General features: G+C 25.8%; 2 protein-coding genes across 3 annotated transcripts; one reads left to right on the plus strand and one right to left on the minus strand.

The window, feature by feature from the left end:
• Positions 1-3,958: 3,958 nt before the first annotated feature.
• On the minus strand, positions 3,959-5,954 carry LOC128961014 (CAP-Gly domain-containing linker protein 1-like). Its single transcript, XM_054307213.1, has 2 exons — positions 4,582-5,954; positions 3,959-4,517 (listed from the first exon to the last, which is right to left on the minus strand). The coding sequence occupies exons 1-2, from the start codon at positions 5,882-5,884 to the stop codon at positions 3,988-3,990; spliced, it is 1,833 nt and encodes a 610-aa protein (XP_054163188.1). The 5' UTR covers positions 5,885-5,954; the 3' UTR covers positions 3,959-3,987.
• A 1,984-nt stretch (positions 5,955-7,938) lies between these two features.
• LOC128961480 (SRSF protein kinase 3-like) lies at positions 7,939-15,642 on the plus strand. 2 transcript variants are annotated; one of them, XM_054307726.1, is made up of 11 exons: positions 7,939-8,332; positions 8,423-8,570; positions 12,814-13,032; positions 13,361-13,448; positions 13,521-13,608; positions 13,664-13,770; positions 13,846-14,035; positions 14,098-14,562; positions 14,638-14,732; positions 14,807-15,077; positions 15,137-15,639. In XM_054307726.1, exons 1-11 carry the CDS (start codon positions 8,308-8,310, stop codon positions 15,349-15,351), a joined length of 1,911 nt encoding a protein of 636 aa, XP_054163701.1. In that variant the 5' UTR covers positions 7,939-8,307; the 3' UTR covers positions 15,352-15,639. The 2 variants fall into 2 exon arrangements, with proteins under 2 accessions (XP_054163701.1, XP_054163700.1); XM_054307725.1 differs by lacking the exons at positions 7,939-8,332; positions 8,423-8,570 and adding exons at positions 10,340-10,733; positions 12,114-12,594 and having other exon boundaries at positions 15,137-15,642.
• The last annotated feature ends 155 nt before the right edge of the window (positions 15,643-15,797 follow it).

Genomic DNA, 15,797 nt, shown 5'->3' on the forward strand with positions numbered 1-15,797 from the left:
CTGTTGTTATACTGATTGTCGCAAAGAGATTTCACCAACGATMAATRTTTCAAACACTGAAACACTGGAATCKCTTAAAACTAAAAAGAAATGCTTATCTCGTGAATTTGATAACCGCTGTGGAAASCATTTAAGAGATCATGTTTCAAAAAACAAAAATTCTTTTAGAAAATATAAGAAATATKTTTCTCAAGWCACTGATGTTAGCTCTACGACTAAAGACTAAAGAYTATCAWCAASTATCAAAGAAAAATTATTTMTTTATATTTATATATTATGTTACTATATAATAAAGTAGTTTTATTACTTTCTCAACTTTTCTTAAAAATGTTTTATAGAKTAAMTTATAYTCTTACAGTTCTWCTAAAATAAATAAAACAGAATCATTYAAATAATAATTTTTTGCTTTGTTTATTAAAATTTTATATAATACATTGAATATTGGTGTTAAAATTAAAATTTTGAAATAAAATCATAGAATTAAAATATTTTTGAAAAACATGTAAAATTTATTTTAAATTACTAAACATAAACCCACTTTTTATAATAATTTTCAATAAGCTATCAAAATAAAATATGACTAATAATTTTAAGTAACTATATTACTTTTTCGAACTAATAAATAAAAAAACTCAAGACTCAACTCTAATGTACAATTTTATTACTATTTTTAAGAAATATTTTTACTTTTCAACATTTTTCAAAATTACAAAACATCACATGACATCACATGACTTATAATGTCGAGTAATAATTTTACTTTTTCGAACTAATGAATCAAAAAACATTCGACCCAACATCTGGTGGACAATATTTTCCCAATATCTGAGAAAAATTATTACTTTTCAACGATTTCCATCAACAAAAACATCACATGACTTATAATTTCGAGTAATGATTTTACTTTTTCGATCAAATCAATCAAAAAGCACTCGACCCAACATCTGGTGTACACTTTTATTACTATTTTTGAGAAAATTTTTTACTTTTCAAAGCTATGCACAAACAACTTTATAAGTGAGCGCCTGAAAGCTCGTCTCTCATTGGTCGACTGAATTTTTCACAATTTTACGCCAACATGCTTCAAATTTTGCGCATAAAATCTCGTCTCTCATTGGTCCATTAGCTTTGAAAACTCATTCTACAGTGGCGCTTCCGCTGCACTTTTCTCACTGTGTTATAAAAATGTTTAAATAATAAATTCATAACATTGTTATGTACTGTAGTATTATAAAGTATATAATATATACTACAATTACAACATCCAGGTTTTGTAATTTATTTTGTCGGAGATTACAATTATTACATTATTAAATTTAATTAATATATAATTTACATATTGATACAAATATTATATATTTGTTATATGCCATAAAAACATATGCTTAAATAATCACTAAAAATATATACTGTATGTGAAATAAATGCTTTAATTATTAATAAAAATATATTTTTTATTTACAATATTTGCAATATTTACAATCACAAATATCAGATACTAATTTATAATTAATAGCTTTAAAATTATTTAATAGTTAATAAATATTAAATTAAAAACTGAATATTTTATATAATTAAAATATATTATTTTAATAATTTATTTGAGAGACACTCAATATTTCACTTAAATGATGTCAATAAATCCGGCGCGTTATGTCTAACCTGACAATCCTAACTATGATACAGTATTATGAAAAGTATATGAACAGTATGTCTATTTTAGTTAAAATATAATTTTCTAGATTCAATTAATACACTTATGTAAAATATTTTAATTTCAATATGTCATACAGTATTTACTTATATTAATAAGTAAATACTTAAATGTATGTTAGTTAAAATTTTTAATTGTAAGATACTGTTTTAATCTCATCAAATATATTGGAGAATATTATTTAACAAATTATTAATTAAATAACTTAAGTGTATGCAAAAATAGTTTATGATTTATTCAATGAAATACATTATTTTAATATTAAAATATTAGACAAAACCATCAGTTATTATAAWATTTTGATATTCATTATTGAAAAGTTTGCCAATTATGCGAGTGAAGCATATATTGAATTTTAATAAAAATTTCATCGCATGATAAATGATTGTAAGTAATGTTTAAAACTAAGATTTTTCTTAAAACCTACAAATCTATTGATTTTTTTAAATACAGTATACAATAAAATATACAATTTATTGCTTAGAAATTTTTATTGACTGTTTTAATATTAATGTTAAGAATTTTTTATATCATACTATACTGTAATTTACTTTATTTAATAGAGAGAAAAACAATTATCAGTACATAATTTTCTTGCAAAAAATATATATAATAATAACGCTATAAACAGTTAATATGAAAATTGTAATTTCTTTCACTTCAGGGGTTGCAGTGTATATTAAAAGCATATCTAACATAAAAGACAATTCAATTGACATTCATTACATAAAAATATTATTTTATTATTAAAATATAAGATTTTAAGTGAATATTATTTTTGTTCTTATATTTTATTAAACATCGTGTTTTCAAATTAAAAATTATAGATATAATAATAAAATACTACCACTAATAAAATCAATATCATATTACAGGTTAATTAAAAAATAAAATAAAATTATTTATTCAGAGTCTTAAACAACGGCGACGGCTATGATAGCGGTGATGCTATTAATTACAATTACCAGGTTAATAATACGTTGAATTAAAAAGTGACCAAGGACAATGTTGTAGATAATTTTATAGTTGATAAACTTGTAATTGGTCATTTTTTTAATTAATTGTATGATTTGCCAGATAATTGCAGTCGACTATCATTTATAAATTTTTTAAACAGTTGACTGTAAATTATCTGGCATATAATGCAATTAATTAAAAAATGACCAATTACAATTTTATCCAGTATAAAATTATCTACAGCATTGCACTTGGTCACTTTTTAATTCAATTACCCAGATAATAAAAGTTAACCAGATAATTGTAATTAATAGCATCGCCGTTGTTTAAGATTCTCTCTTGTTTATTAGATTACATAAAATTATATATAAAATATTATTTAGTATCTTTAGTTATAGGTTAATGAATAAACATTTTTTATAGTATACCAAAATTAATTGCAAATCTTAATAAAAACGTCTAAGAAGTTAATTGAGTATTAATTATATAATATAAGTATTTATGTATAAAAATACTGTATATGATTACTATTAAATTTAATTAACATAAGATAAACTTAAGGTTATAAAATTCCCATACTTTACATTGTTAATTTTTAAAATTTAGAAATCTAGATTATTCATAATATAATCATTTTGTTTATTTAATATGATATATAAAACAAAATAGAAAGACTTTATTTACTAATATATATATAATTTTTAAAGAGAATTACTGTAAATTTAATGCTAATAATGAACATTGTAGTACAAACACCGGTAGTAACAAATTTATAATGTATAAATTAATAATTAATAATTATTTAAATAAAAATTAAAGTTTTAAATGATATTTTTTTGAAAAATATATTTAATAAAACAATAATTCATTCTTATTACAAAATATGTATTACTTTTATTATGTAAAATACAAATAATATATACTGTACTACCATTAATATTCACATTTATTATCGTTAACCTGATTTCATACCAATATTGTATAAAATATAAAAGTATTGTTATAATAACGTATAATATGAATCATATAAATTCAATCTCTTTAAACTACTATAATATTATACTTGCCTTTAAAAAAATTAATTGTGTTTATAATATGTATAAAATCGGAATACCGGTAATTTACAAATAAAACATAAATGAATTAAATTATTACATACAGTAAATGTATTTTTATTTGTGTGAAAATAAACATTTCATTACATTTAGTGTAAAAATACGACAGAATAAAATCAAATCTAATGGAAAAATAACAAAAATAATTTATTATATTATTTGAATTATAAAATATTTGAAAACTTTGAAAACTGAATAGTGTTAGAAAAGGCACATTTTGACAAATAACACGTGAATTACAACCAAATATACAATAATCGCTATTCGCTTATATTTAGCACTTGTCGGACCTTTCATCAAATAGTGTCTCTGTTTGCTTATAAAACGTTTTGCAGAACTCAATCCACTCTTATCTGCCATTCCCTCATCAATAAGCAATGAAAATGACGATTGAGTGTCAGAATTGATGGTAATTGAATCACTATTTCTGTTGGCCAGTGATGGTGTCTGTCCCCAGAATTGACTCTTTTCTGACTCCAATTCTCTTCGTTTCTGGCGTTCAGTTTGAAGAGCGGAGTCGAGATTGGATGCCGTGAACTGCAACTCATCCACTCTTTTGACTAATTCTTCAATACGTTTATCACTATCAATGAGTTGCTCTTCGTTGACATTTTTCGATGCATTTTCTTTAGCGATTCTCAACTTCTCTTCCAATGAGTTTACTTCCCTTTCTTTGACTTTGAATTTTGCGGCAAATTTCTTACATCTTAACTCTAATTCTTGCTTTTGAGCTATTGATATACAAACAAAAAATCTTATAAATTAATAAAAAAAATTACCTCAAATAAGACAAACCTAAATGTAATTGTTTTTCAGACTCTAATTGAGCCAATAATTGATTCACTTGATCAGCACTATGTCCATCATCTGTATGATTGGCCACTGATTGATATAAATCCTGAAACTGTATTTTCTGGCTGCGCTCAGCCTCTAATTGATTGATAAGTGAATCAATTTGTTTTCGACAGTTATTTATTTCTATTTCAAAATTATTTGAATTAAATTTCATTTCCAACTCAGCGTTTCTTTGTCTGAGTTCATCCTCTAAAGCAATTAGTTTAGTATTTTGTGTCTTAAGTTTTAATAACTCAGTTTCAAACAAATTTTCTTTTTCTTGTAGTTGTTTTTGGAGATCAAATATTCGGGAATCAGTTTCGTTTTGACTCTTCATTTGCTCGTATTTGATAAGACCTTCGCATTCGTCGATTTTTGATTTAAAACTTTCCTCTTTTTCTGTCAATTCTTTAGCCAATTCTTCAGATTTGGTTAGTTTTTGTTTAATCTTTTGATTTCTAGTCTGTAATCTTTCAATCAATGTCTCCCTTTCCTGGACCTGAGCCCCGAAACACTCCATTTCGATGGTATAGTTCCTCTTCATGATATCCAATTCATATTCAGATTCAGATAATTTCATTTCACTTTCTGAGTGAACTCTTTTTAATTCTTGTAATTCATTTTCTAATTCATCTATTTTTGTGGTTAACTCTGTTTCCTTCTCACTAGTCATCACTTGTTCAACATTTATAACATTTTCAATCACTTTATTATCTTTTTGCTTGAGATTGAAAATTTCAGTTTCTTTTTCTTCGAGTTGTTTCTTGAGTTCAATTATTTGGGAATCAATTTCGTTTTGCTTCTTTAAGTGGTCGTCATTGAAGTGGTTTTCATTGTCATTGATTTTCATTTGACAATTGCCTTCCTTTTGTGTCAACTCTTTGACCAATTGTTCCGATTTGTTTAATTTATATTTCAGTTTTTGAATAACAGTCTTCAGTTTGATTTCTAGCGCTTCCTTTTGCTTGACCTGAGCGCCCAAAGACTCCGTTTCAATCATATAATTCTTGTTCAAGACTTCTGCTTCCTTGTCAACAGTCAYCACATTTTCATCCACTTTATTGTCATTTTGTTTGACCAGAAAATCRCACAACTCTTGTAGTTTGTGTCGTTCATTGCGTTCGTTCTCTAATTGTTTAATAAGTGAATCAATTTGTTGTTGATTATCAACAATCACTTCTTGTTGTGAATTATTTAATCCAATGGTCAGACATCCCGACTGATTGTCTTCATTAGAGTCCATATTAGTCTCACTTTTAATCATTTATATTATTATTATTATTGTTATTATTATACCGTATGAGACAACTCACACAACTTTATTATAATACTAAACACACAAATCATTACAATTATTATTACATAATACTAGAAACAAACTTACATTTTGAACACCAGGAGGAACCCGAACCCAAACCCGAACCCGAAAACAAACCCAAACCCGAACCTCAAACCAGACCCACACCAACAAACTATTGATTAATTAAAACATATTGATTAATTCAACATGATCAATTTACCATGATCTATTGACCATGATCTATTGACCATGATCAATTTCAATTTAAAAAATATAGTTTTTATCAAATCAATTATATTTTTCTCACAATTTAATAAATCTTTGTTTTTGTTATCCAATTAATTATACTAAACTATAGTTGAATTTATTAATTATATCATAAGAACTGAATATGAAATTTAGTATTTCAGTAATATTAAAGTTATTTAATATTTTTTAAGTATACGTGATATTAAAATTATTTGTGTAAAAATATATTTTATAAATAGTAAAATAGATTATAATAAATATTAAAATATTAATATTACACTATTATATTACAATTTATACATTGATTGAAAAATTGTATAATAAAATTAACTTTTCAAATATTAATAGTACAAACAAAAGTTTATATGATGTCTATAACATTAGGAAAAATTATTATTAACGTAACATAAAAATATCAATAATTTTAAAATTATTTATATTATTATTATGAGTGAATAATAAGCTAATAATATTTAATTTTAGAGGACGTGTCCGATAACTATATTAATTTTTTATGAATTATTTCGTGCTATAATAATAATAATAATGATATTTTGCATACAATACTGTAGATTATATTGCGTGCATATTTGYCGCACAACCGCACAATAATTGTGTTAATTCTAAGGACTTGTATTAGCTTTTGGATAGTAAGGTTGTGCTCAAGAAATTGATCGCAAACTTATGATAGCATCAAATATAGGTGATGTTATGTTTTGTTGTCAGCAATTATAATGCTTACATAACAACCAAAAATATAAAATATGAGACAATAATAATCAAAAATATACCGGTAGTTATAATTTATATATCTATGACAAAAGTGTAATGAATATATAATAAGTGACAAATTTTACTAAATTTTATTTTATTGAATTTAATAATTGAAATATGAAACACATATAAATAAAATTATCACAATTGAAACAAAATGTGACCATTTATTTAAATTGTTAAAATTATTAGACAAATCTTTTATTAAATTAAAATATTTTAGGTTTCGTTAGAATTTCTTAGAATTTCAAGTAAACAGAAATGGACTATAAGTTGATGACTAAAACTTTTGAAAGTCATGTCCGCTAAACATAATCATAATTATACACAAAATACTATAAATATATTCTTTAATAATACAATTATTGTATACAAGTCTAGAATCATTTAATATTAACATTTAACTATAATTAGAAAATTGTTTTTAATTGATATTTTGTTCTAGATAAAATATGACAATAATTAACATAGACACTTTTGTAATTCAATAATTATATTTAATATTAATATTTGTAAAAAGTTTAKTAAAAGTTTTTTATATTAATAGTTAAATAATATAATTTATTATGCAATATTCAATGTATTTGAATTAACTATTAAATTAATACTAAGCGTTAGTAATACTATATTTGTTATAAGTCGATAATGATGAATATTAGAAATAATTGGTCATTTAAGTWAAGTTAAGTTAAGTTTAATTTAATAATTATGTAAACAAATAATTGTACAATAATTGTAGTGATGCTATAGAGTATACCTAATTGTTTTAATTGTATTATTGCTGTCATAAAAGTAACTAAACTTAACTTAAATAACCAATTATTGTTAGTCTAGTGTATAGAACACACAATTATTAATATATTYAATACAGTATTCAAACTAATACTATACTGTATTATAAATTTAATATACATTATAGAGTATAGAGAGGTCTCACATAAAGTTCGTTATAATAAACAGCTGTTATTATGAATGGGTAGTCAAACACAACACACTATACGTTAAGTGTCGACAAATGTGGCGATCATTGAGTGCTTTGACACAAACACTGCAAACATTGCCGTCAAATGTGATCTAATGATACAATTGTTTGAAATGATTATCATTTGATAACTAATTATTGTATTAATTTCATCAATCATGTTGTAAATGATTCATTTGTTATCATTGATAATGCTTTTAACCAAATATATGATATGATATATGCCATTGAAATATGCAATGATTCATATGATTTAACAATTAGCTAATTGTGGTCTTCATTACAAATACATGACATTTGTTTGTATTATATGTTTAACTGTTATCTCATTAGTTGTGAAAAACGAGTTGTGATTAGCTATTGCTAACCATCAGGTGATACCATGAATCGGGTTGAGAACCGCAAAGGTATGTATCATCTAATGACAAATCCAAGACAATTGTTAATTGATTTATCATTTGATTCAACTCATGTCTACTTTTGTTTTATTTGGACAGTGTTTGCCATTCAGGCGAAGAAAAAGCGATCGAAAGCACCGAAAGGCAAACACAAGAAGACAAATGTGACGACCAATAGTCATACCAATAATAATAGCCATAATACTAGTGATGATATCAAGAATACTACCGCCGATGACAGGAGAAGGTTTGAATACTATCATTGATTGCTATTTTATTGTCATTTATATGACTATATGATACGATAATATCTCATATAAAAATAAATTTTGGTCACATTTTTGGCATTTCATTTGTTTTTTTACTCTAAACTTATTTTACAATAAATTATTTGTGAAATACTTTATAAAAATAGGTTTCACTTTTTGTCTTTATTTTTGGTGCCAAATATTTATATCTTAAAGTCGTAGTCTTGTAAAAGATATTACATTACATTATGTTAGGCTGTGTTTGCGTTTTGAATAATGAGTTTTTTGAAAAATTTAAACAATATTTGTATTAAATATGTATATATACTGTATTACCGGTAAATAAAAACTATTGTATAAAACTAGTTTGAAACTTGAAAACTAATTTCATGACTCAATGTGTTTATAGTTTTTATTTGTTTTTAAGCGCTTACTTAAGTCAATAGCATACATATGCACACAATCTAAATTTATTTCAATTGGTATACAATTTTGGTTAACAATAGTTTGTAAATATCCTAATTTTTATAGACATATTTAGTGATAATTGTTTATGTGGGGCACCCCTTCCCCTTAAAATATATCACTTGTCATATACAATACTGTGTAAATAAACTAAATCATATTTATATATAAATATAGTGATTTGTTATGTTTCAAATATTAATTAAATAATTTTTTATTTGCTATAGCAAACAAAAAGATTGTTTTGAATTTGCTGTTAATTTATTTACCTCTAAAACATTAAATTATAGAATAATTTAAAAATCATCCAGTAAAAAAATTACATTATTGATTGATTAAATTGTTGAGTATCTACTGTATTATACAATATACAGTTTATATGTTATTATACTATGTTTTAGTACTAATGGAAAGAAATGAGTTTAATTTTTTTAATTTAAATGTTTTTATAAATAAATGTATGAATGAGTGCTAATTGATATTTTAAAATAGCATAATTGGTTTTAATTTTAAATAGTTTGCTTTGTAATGAAAATTTCTAATGTTATGTAAGCATTATAATTGCTGACAACACAACACTACATATATTTGAAGCTATCATAAGCTTGCGATCAATTTCTTGAGCACAACCGTACAATCCAAGAGGCACTGTTAGCTCATACAAGTGCATAGAGGACACAACAATTGTGCGGTTGTGCGGCAAATAGGCTTTCAATATATAGTATCAGTGCCTATCGTATGTTGACTTTACATTGTATTGTAGATCAACATAGACTTTATTATCCCATTTCGTCATTCAGAGTCTGAAAAATATCAATAATTATGAGTTGAAAACCAAATAGTAAATCCATTTCCTATTTGATAGAAACACTATTATTGTTATTATTGCACGAAATAATTTATAAAAATTTTAATATAATTATCGGACACGTTCACTAAAATTGAATATTTGCTTATTATTTACTAATAATAATAATATAAATAATTTTWAAATTATTTGCATTATTATGTTAATTATGAGCTTTGCAATTGTACTAAACCTATGTTTTTGTCAGTACAATTAATATATAGAAAATTAATATACAGTGTATCAATTAATGTATAAAATAGTGTGTTATTTTAGTATTTGTTATGCTTTATTATAAAATATTTTTTTATGCAAAATATTAATAATTAGTGATATACTAATAATATAAAACATACAAAAAAACTAATATTAATGATATAAAATTCAACTATAATTTACTATTTAATTTATTTAATAAAAAATATTTATTGTGATAAATATAATTAGCAAATGTTGTTATAAAATGAATATAATTTTGAATTGATTGAAATGGATGGCATTCATGACCGAGCCTCAAGATATTTGAGAAGTGCGGCCAAATGGACGGCATCGTACATGGCTTCGGTCGGATCAATGACTCGACCATATATTAAGAGAGCTAATACCGAACCGGTTGATAACAGTGTCTATCATTACGATGAGCCCCGTATCCATCAATTGCCTCTATCTCCTCCCACTTCATATTATCATTCAAATTATGATTTATTTGAGAGTCCACAACAATCACTAATAAATAATAATTATTTTCATTGCGACCAATCATTTATTGGTCACAACTCTGCCGCTACTAATGAGACCAATGTTGTTGATAGCAATGTTCATAATACATATTATGCCATCTCTACTAATGGTATATTAAATTTATGATATTTGTTATAATTTTTATTTGTGTTTCATTACTATAACATTTTGATGATCACTCATTTTGATTACTTGTGTGTATTATTTTTAAGTCAATTGACTTTTATTAGTATTGTTAGCACTTCTCGTTAATGCCTGACAAGAAGTGTCCTTCACTTATATTAAATTTATTAAAAAAACATGTTTAGAGATTATACTAAATAGTTAATGTGATATCTTTCATAACTTAATTGCAAATAAAACATATTAATATAGTTTTAGCGCAATACCTATTTTTATAAATAATACAATACATACTTTATATATAAATAATGCAAACATTCCTTTATATTTAGAAACATTTTTATTAGAATTTTGTTTTAGTTTATGCATTAATATATATATATTACTTATTCAATGATAATAATAATACAAAATATGCTTTTCAAAAATTATATAATTAATGACTTATGCGAGTAAATAATTATTATCAACACATACGTAGATGTTTACGAGTTATAAACCCTAGTAAATGTCAAATTGTTATATTAAATCAATAATTTATACATTTTAGACAACATATTAAAAACAATTTCATATAATTTCTTGAACACAGTTAGCTATGCAGTGAAGAGTCTTTATAGAGTTGGTCTCTATTAGTGTCATACCTCCACATCTCTATTGATTTATCTAAAGACTAACATCTTTTGTACTTAAATTCACTCATAATTCATGTGTTTATTGTATTGAATTCTTATATACACTTAGTTTACTTTTTTGGTAATCATTTATCTTATGGCAAACTTGTAAACTCAATATATCATATACAGTATAAATACAATTATATATAACAGTATACTATATATATATATATATAGTTAGTTTGATCCAATTAAATCAATTTCTTAATGATGAGTTATTTTTGTTYTGAGTATCTTTTAGTTATAAAATGATTACGAAAGAATAAGTTTTTTTAAACTATAATCCAGTAATTTAAATGCAATTTTTCTCATTATAAAAAATGATGCAATTTAATTATTGCATTAATTAATCATTATAGACATTTAATTATTTATATTTTGCAAATTAATGTTTTTAAAAATGAAAAAACTTATAAAATAAATGTTTAAGAATTTAGCAGATTTTGAATATAATTATAATTTATGACATTCTGTTTCATAGCATAGCTGTTATGTTTCAAATTTGTTTATTTAAGTAATCCATGACATTATAGATTGATTTTAATATTAACTTATAACTAAAAAACCTCTGAAAATGCATTTTTATAACAATTTATGTATTTTGTACGACAAGTAATTAATTTGATGAGTGACCACAATATTGTGTAAAATATACAGTATATTATATAAAAACTCATTTTAATTGAAAGATACCATTGAAATGCCTGAGCCCTCACTATCGGAGCAATTGCTTCAATTGGACTCATCGCCAATCAAAAGACCCTCTCCTTCACCCAGCGATCAAAGGCGCCGTAATCCCCGTCCTATAAAACGGCAATTACCAGTAATTAACAGTAATATGTCCGCTAAACACGATACTCCTATGGCAATGAATAGTAATTATATAAATATAAATAATAACAATATTAGTGCACGTGATATGAATCCGCGCGAACGGGCTCTACAACAAATGCACGATAAATATAGTGGAACTCATGTCCACACAATAAGTACTACTCTATTGGCGCCCACAGAAACATCCAGTAGTACTTCACTACTATTTCGTGATAATATAGATTTAAATGATTGTGATGTCAATAATATAATGTGTGATATTGACAGTAGAGATATATTACCGTCAATGCCTCCAAAAGCTCCACAAATCGGCCGATTATTACCACAATTGTGGCCGTAAGTATTGGAGCCTATATATCATATCATGATTTAGTTGTTTATATTTAATGAAAACACACATTTGGCACTTAAATAATGATCTTAAGTTTTTATATATTATGCTTTTTGTATCGTATCATTTATAGTTGGCTAATGTTAGCAAAAGTGACCAAAAAACAACAATTTTATTTTATAAGATTTAAGTTATTGTTTGTGTTTAATGTATCGAAATAACAGAAAAGATAACAAAAGTCCTCCTTTGGCGACATATGACGATGAAGATGATGAAGAAGCTATTGCTTCAGATGATGAGGAYGAACAGGAAGATCCAAATGATTACGTGAAGGGTGGTTACCATCCGGTGAAAATCAGTGATGTCTTCAACAATCGATATTGTGTCGTACGTAAGCTCGGATGGGGACACTTCTCCACTGTTTGGCTCTGTTGGGACCTCACGTATGCTATTTATATTCATTTATATTATAATATATGACTATTTTGTTTTCACTTCCCCTCACTCTCTCTCTCTCATTACATTTCTCTGAAAAAATATTTGAATATATATATATATATATATATTAGCTATAAATTATCCATTTAAAACATACAATATTTACTCTCAAAATGTATTTTAATGTATTAAATAATTTTTTTTGTTGAGTCCTTTTAAATCTAAAAAATCATTATTCACTTGACATATGTTTTTAAATAAAGAGTGACGAGTCTTTTGTTGTTATCTAATGTTTTGTAATTATTTTTTTTATTATCATTGAATTGCTTTTAGTGACAAACGTTTTGTTGCTTTAAAAGTTGTCAAAAGCGCATCACATTATACTGAGACAGCCATTGATGAGATAAAACTACTGAAAAGTGTAAGTTTATTTAACACATTTTATAAATAACAAAAATTAGATAATCCTTATTATTGATTGTATTAATTATAGGTTCGAGAGAGTGATCCCGACGACCCATTTGGTGAACGAGTGGTTAAACTTTTAGATGACTTTAAGATAAATGGTGTTAACGGGACACGTATGTCATACACAGATATTTTTGTTATGTAATTAATTATATTTTAAATTACTAGATGTTTGTATGGTGTTTGAAGTTTTGGGTTATAATTTATTGAAACTCATTATCCGATCTAATTATGAAGGAATCCCTATTTCTAATGTCAAGAAAATTATTAGACAAGTAATGTTATACTAATTTTTATGTAATTTTGAATTTATTATTAATAATATCACATAAATACTTAAATTAATTTAGGTTTTAGAGGGATTGGATTATTTGCATACAAAATGTAAAATAATTCACACCGACATTAAACCAGAGAATATTCTGTTGACTGTCGATGAAAGTTATGTGAGACGACTGGCTAACGAAGCGTATCAATGGCAGCAAATGGGTGTTAGACTCCCGGGATCTCTCATATCTACGGCACCTAAAGAACTATTAGGTTTGTTATATCATTATTATTATTTGCATTTGTAGACGAAGTATTAATTTTTTGAGGATTAGGTCCTTCAGTATCTTCTAAAATGTCCAAAAACAAGAAGAAGAAGCTTAAGAAGAAAGCCAAAAAAGTGGCCGAAATTCGAGAGATTCAAATGCAGCAATTGGCTGAAGTAGAACTCAGGGAACAATTGAATGCTGGTAATGACTGTTCACATTTAGGCGACGAATGTGATGGTAATTGTGGACATAGAAATGGTTGCGAAAGACTTGCTGCTTTGGATGAAGAGGTTTCACAATATGAACCATCCCATCATCGAAATCACATCTCATCATTGACTGAGTCTTCCGGTCACGATATGCGTAACGGACATCCTTTGGATTCGCACATAAGAGTTAATGTTACCGACGGTCAAAATATTTGTCCACCTAATGAAATGCGGAATCGATTAGAGCGTTCGGAAAGTACATTGGCTCCTAATTATCAAAAATGCAAAGAAACTGGAATTAGACGTGTGTCCAGTTGCCCAGGTAGTTATGGGAGTTATGGTAGTTAGTGTATCACAATTTTGTTTTAATAAATTGATTGTTTATCAATTAATTCAGATCARCAACAAATGAGGGATCGCTCACCCGATCCTTCACATGAAAATTGTGATATTAATGTTAAGATAGCAGATCTTGGAAACGCCTGTTGGGAGGTATTGCTTGAATTAATCGATTAATGAATGAGTGATATATTAATTAAAATGAAATGAAATATTTACTTAAAAAGGATCACCACTTCACAGAAGACATTCAGACTCGTCAATATAGATGTCTTGAAGTAATACTCGGCGCCGGTTATGGTTCTCCAGCAGATATTTGGTCCACTGCTTGTATGGCTTTTGAATTAGCCACAGGAGACTACCTTTTTGAGCCACACTCGGCGGAAGAGTATTCCCGAGATGACGACCATTTAGCGCATATTATTGAACTGTTAGGTCCCATCTCAAAGAATATTGCGTTTGCCGGTCGATACTCACGTGAATTCTTTAATAAAAGAGGTTTGTTTTAACTTAATTTACAAAAATATTATTTTATTAATTAAAACATCAAATATTAGGAGAACTGCGGAATATTCATTCATTAAAACCATGGGCTCTCTATGATGTGTTACTTGAGAAATATGATTGGGAACCGTCTAAAGCGGAACAGTTCACTGATTTCCTTTTACCAATGCTAGAGTACGATCCATTGAAAAGAGCAAAGGCTCGCGACTGCATCTCCCATCCCTGGCTGGCAGACACTGACACCGAAGATTCGTTAAAATTTATTTGAGATCCACACTAATTGATAACACATTTATAAAGACTAACGTTAAAACATTGTTAACAAAAAAAGTTGTTTTTAGAACATGAAAAATGATATTTTATTTCAAAATGCATTTTATTTAATTAATACACAAATGATATAAATTTTTTGTTTATAAGTAGTTTATTAAGCTATTGAWGCCATAAGCGATATTAAGCATTAATATTGTATAATCTATGATCAAATCAATGCCGATTATGACAACTTATTTAATTAAAAACATAATTTTATATAAGGGTCTCTCATATTTTTCTCAACTGATGTTATATTTATTATATTAATTTTAGTTATTATTTTTTATTGATAAATATTAAAAAGTTTTTATTATTATCGATGTGTCGATCGATATTAAGCTTTACTTTTACTTATCGCTCAAATAATAAAATTGTTTAATTATTTATAGCACATGATTT

This window comes from Oppia nitens, unplaced genomic scaffold (genome assembly GCF_028296485.1).
Source record: "Oppia nitens isolate AA-2021 unplaced genomic scaffold, nextdenovo-longstitch-racon4-pilon3 scaffold5_pilon_pilon_pilon, whole genome shotgun sequence".
Classification (NCBI taxonomy): domain Eukaryota; kingdom Metazoa; phylum Arthropoda; class Arachnida; order Sarcoptiformes; family Oppiidae; genus Oppia; species Oppia nitens.